This window comes from Penaeus japonicus, unplaced genomic scaffold, assembly GCF_977035675.1.
Source record: "Penaeus japonicus unplaced genomic scaffold, GWHDUDI00000001_assembly GWHDUDI00000034, whole genome shotgun sequence".
NCBI lineage: Eukaryota > Metazoa > Arthropoda > Malacostraca > Decapoda > Penaeidae > Penaeus > Penaeus japonicus.
The window spans coordinates 1,665,442-1,670,441 of NW_028234436.1; the positions used below are offsets into that span (position 1 = coordinate 1,665,442).

General features: G+C 33.5%; 1 protein-coding gene across 1 annotated transcript in view; it reads right to left on the reverse strand.

Annotated features, from left to right (window-relative positions):
• Window positions 1–1,070: 1,070 nt before the first annotated feature.
• LOC122252357 (polypeptide N-acetylgalactosaminyltransferase 1-like) overlaps window positions 1,071–5,000 on the reverse strand; it is a 69,802-nt gene continuing 65,872 nt past the window's right edge. Inside the window, exons 10-13 of the mRNA XM_043014795.2 lie at window positions 4,565–4,707; window positions 3,586–3,724; window positions 2,507–2,640; window positions 1,071–1,793 (exon numbers count right to left, since the gene is read on the reverse strand). Coding sequence (XP_042870729.1) covers window positions 1,653–1,793; window positions 2,507–2,640; window positions 3,586–3,724; window positions 4,565–4,707 — 557 coding nt within the window. The 3' untranslated portion in view covers window positions 1,071–1,652. The remainder of the gene's footprint in view (window positions 1,794–2,506; window positions 2,641–3,585; window positions 3,725–4,564; window positions 4,708–5,000) is intronic.

A 5,000-nucleotide genomic window follows, 5' to 3' on the forward strand; every position in this document is an offset into this window, starting at 1 on the left:
AATTACCACATAACATAAAAGAGCTCAGAGCAGCAGTTAAGTTTTTACCCTTCATCCTACTGTCTTTCATATTTTGGGTTGACTTTCTTTTTCATACTTACTTTTCAAAAATGCATTTTCCAAGGAATTGCTATGAATAACGGTGTCAAAATCTGATGAACTTCATAAATACGACACAAAACATAAAAACCCAGGATTTCAAGGATCTGAATGCAAATAGCTAATCCCAAATACCATAAAAGACACAGAGAGAATTGAAGAAAACATGTATATTAAACCACAGATAAACCACCGATTTTTAAAAAACTTCTGCTTTGCCAGATCAAAAGAGGTCATATGATATTCTCTGACACCCTAATTAAGCCCTTTCCTTACCTGCAAATAATTTGACTTGCTAGAACCTTAATCAAATCAGACAGACATAAAGTGCAAATGAAATAAAGTCACGTTCAACACCAAGAGTGACCAAGCCTAAGGAACTAATCTCGCAGTTGTGGAAAATTTGAGCACTTCTCTGTAATCGCGTCTTAATCAAAAGAGATGCTAGACTCTCCATTGCCAGGAAATCGGCCATCTACCTGAATGTCAAATGTATAGTAGAAAATATAAAGTTATTCACACTGTACAAATACTTTTTCTAATGACTCAAATCCCTTCAGCTTTGAGGGAATTCTGTTATTATTATACATGAACTTATTCATCAGCTATTATTTATACACTGTGCATTACTAATTAATTTCTTACTCACTGTACAAATACTTTTTCTAATGACTCAAATCCCTTCAGCTTCGAGGGAATTCTGTTATTATTATACATGAACTTATTCATCAGCTATTATTTATACACTGTGCATTACTAATTAATTTCTTACTCATTTGTTCCTTTTCATACATTATGCATTGATTCCTTCACTTCTTCACCATTAACTTAAGTCATCAATTATTCCTTCACTTTTTCATTCCCTTTCTGTTATATTATTCACTCTTGTTTTCTCTAATCATTCATCCTAATTGCATTCATTTCTTCACATTATTTAGCTATTCCTCATTCTTCTTTTTCAATGATTATTCTTTTTTTTCGCTGTTAATTCAATCTTTTTGTAATCCATATATTTCTTTTATTAACCATCCTTCCTTAATAATTTACCCTCCCTCTTTATTTTACCAATTCAACCTTATTAATTTCTCCTTCATCAGACATTAATAACCTTTTCATTAATGATCCTTTGTCCCTATGACAGCACTTTAATTTAACCTCAAAATATTATTCATTTATTTTAATTTATCTATCTCTTAATTACTCATGCATCTTTTAATTTCATTATTGGTGCATCTTCTTTTTATATCATTATTCTTATCATCAATTTGTCATCTTTATCAATAACCCTTTCATCTTATTCATCCATGATTTATTCATATTACGTATTTTTCTTTGCCATTACTAATTCATTCATTATTTACTCTTTTTTTTCAGCTATTCTTCTATTCAGCTAACTTCTCATGAAATATTCAATAATCTTACTTATCTATTTTTCATTCATCTCCTTTATTCATCATTTCATTCATCATATTCATCCATTACCCATCCAGCATTCCACCACCAACTCATCTCATTCACCGCTCATTCACCTTATTCACCCTATTCACCCCCTATCACCGCCCTTTGTTCCACTCCACGTGCTCGAAGTTCCACCTCTGGGACGTGCTGTAGGGGTCGCACTTGCTCAGGGAAAGGGTGTCGGGATTGTTCTTGGATGGGAGGTCGAGGCACCAGCCCGTCTGCTTTTGCGTCACCTGTCGGGGGAGGCACGGATTAGTTCATTGGCTAGCCGGTCAGGTGATGGATTGGTTGACTGGATGGTTGAGAGATGGACTGAGTGGGTGATTGATGCATTGGTTGAGTTGTTGAAGGATTAGTTGGTTGATGGATTGGTTGGCAGATGAAGTGGTTGATTAGGTTATGGATTGGTTGGTCAGAGGATGAATTGGTTGATTAATTGATGATTGGTTGATTAGTTAATGGATGATGGATTAGCTGATTGACTTGATTGGTTGTTTAATTTTTTGGTAGGCTAATTATTGAAAAAAAAAAAAAGTTATAGCTAAATGACACTTTGGGTTCATAGGATGAAAACAGTATTGCAAGTCATACTTAGTGGAAATGCAGGTTCTAAAATGTCTTCTGTAACTGCTTTATTAATTGACTCATTATTTTGAATTTTACTGCAGTGTTGAAATAACTAGGATCATTAGGCACAATATTCCTCCACACACTAAGATAAATGAATATGTGTTCATGAGACAAAGTGGTATTGGACACATAAGGTACAAGACTTTGAATATTTCTATATCTAATACCAATACCATTACTTTTATAAGGTCCTCATTATCAATATCATTACTGTTACTCTCCATCACAAATACAGTACCAATATTATTACTATTCCTATAGCTAATGAACTATCATCATTATTAATACTACTATTACTACTATTCCTCTTCCTCACCTGCTTAGTTTCTTCATTATAAGTCCACCTCTGCCTCTCAAACTCATTGCAGGCCATGATGCGCACCTGCGGAGTGCTGGATGATTCCGCGTCTGGGGCGTCTAAACACACACTTTCGTCCGTCATGATATAGCCTTTATGAGGAGAAAGATGGTATTTCAATTTGGTGATTTTGAAAAACAGTTTATTCATATGAAGAGATGAAAAACAGTCAAAATAAAATAAAAATTTGATATAACAAATATTTAGTATGATCCAAGGTGTATAGATATACAGCATATAATACATGGTATAAAAATATGGCACCACATACAATACATAGGATGAACAAAGTTCATTACAACAAGTGTAGAAAAAAGTATGAGTGAGAGTGAATAAGTTAACTAAGTAGTATATGTAATAAACATGTTTCAAATCACATCTTCATCAGAATTGAATGTAATTTTAATGAAAATATAATCTGAAACTTGTTAATTACATCTCTTGCACTACAAACATATTCAGTCTCATTCATCCCCATTTCTAGATAATAAATATGTAGGATCTAATATAAAACAAAAAGGAAACAACAATTATAAGATCTGCAATATAATACACACACATTCTTATCCATTATGATATAGCCTTTAATAGGGTGAATTATGAATGAAATTATTTGGAAATAATGTAGTTCTATGATTTTATTATATTTTTTATAGTTGTGAAAGTGATTTTGTAAGACCAATTTTCATGATTTAAATATGATTTAAGGTGTAATGTGCATGTGAAGACTGTGAATGCAATAATAATGAGATTATGATGCAACCTGTATAAATGCCTTATACAGGTAAAGGCATTTCAAGCCAGATAATGATATATCTTAATTTTTTAATATTAATTCAGTCTAAGATATGATATCATGGAATTGAGAATGGGATATTTAACATGCACATGATGTATCTTGGCTTTCATTTAACCTTTAGTGATATGATGGGATGTGAAAAAAAGACACTACATAATTCTTGCAACAAAAAATAACAGATTCAGATATAACTGTACTAAATAACTATATAATAAAACAACAAAAAATGAGGCCTTACCTTTCTTACTAAATACAAAGATCTGTGATGGGTAGACCTCATAAACGCACTCTCGCAGGACAGCCGTGCCTGAGGGCTGGCTTGAGCCCCCTTTTCCCATAGGTCTCTGGAGGCACTTGCCCTGAGACTCGTGCCGTATCTAGAAAAGGATAAAAAAATTTTGGTGTGGGTCATGCTGGCTTTTCCCTCTAGTTAAATTCTTGTAAAAAGAAGAGGAAAAGAAAGAAATGAAAGAGGCACCAGGATAAACCCAAAGCTCCCTTTGAGCAAGTACAGTATATAAAGATACATATGATATACATTATTATTAGTTGAAACCAATGGTGGATCCAGTTTCAAATGGAGAAGAGGAGGCCGAATGTGTGACCAAAGGGCATCACTCACTAAAGGCACAAGGTTGCAAGCTATGGGTCTGGGGGAAGATTTAACATTTCAGAGCATTTCCCAAACATTATGGAGCACATCATGGCATTCATTTTGCTGGAAACATGACATCAAAAGCAAATAAGACATCCAGCTTCTCATGGTTTCAGTTAGGAAAAAAGCTAAACATATTCACTTACATTTATATTTACAGGATATCATATGCATATACAATTTCAACTGACATATTCCTACAAATTTTATCAAAACCATATTTATATTGTTACTAAAATATCCCAATCTTTGTATTTCATGCTGTAGGGGCACAATCTTTCACACTAATGAAGGAGGGATTCAACACAGTTTGGAACTATGAGAAAAGAACCCTGAGGTCTTTGCATACACTTTTCCCGAGACTGATTTGTATGGGATGCCACACCTGTGTTGCCTAAAGACCTTTTCATACAATAATAAGAGTGATGGCATCAATATTTTTTCTTATGAATATAAATAAATTGCACTCCAGATATTGGCATATCATGTTACTAGATAAGAGAATGAGAAAGGGAAAAATATACATATTTCTTTGTCTATTGATATATAATAGACTACTCACCTTCCCTACAAATCTGTCTTTTGCAGGGAAAAAATTCTCTGGCCAAACATTCTGTAAATACCACTCAAAATTATGGCAACTGAGGCGGTCGCGAAGCATAACTCGATCTTTCACGACAACATCATTTCGTACTTTTGCCGCCTCTGCAAAAAAGAAAGTGGTATATATTAACTGGTGTAAATAAGTTGGTTATCAAATAAATGTAAAATCTATTTCTATTTCTTTGTCTGTCTGTCTTTATCACACTAATCTGCAACTCATAATGTAAATAACATTATCATAATCACCTCATGTTGTTCAAATGTCCCAGTCCCAACATTTCACCTCACACTCTCAAAGACATCCTTTATCAAAAAATTCTTTACTGATTTTGAAATGGATCTGAATCACACTCAAATATACATCCCATCTCCTGCACTGATTTTGAAATGGAAAT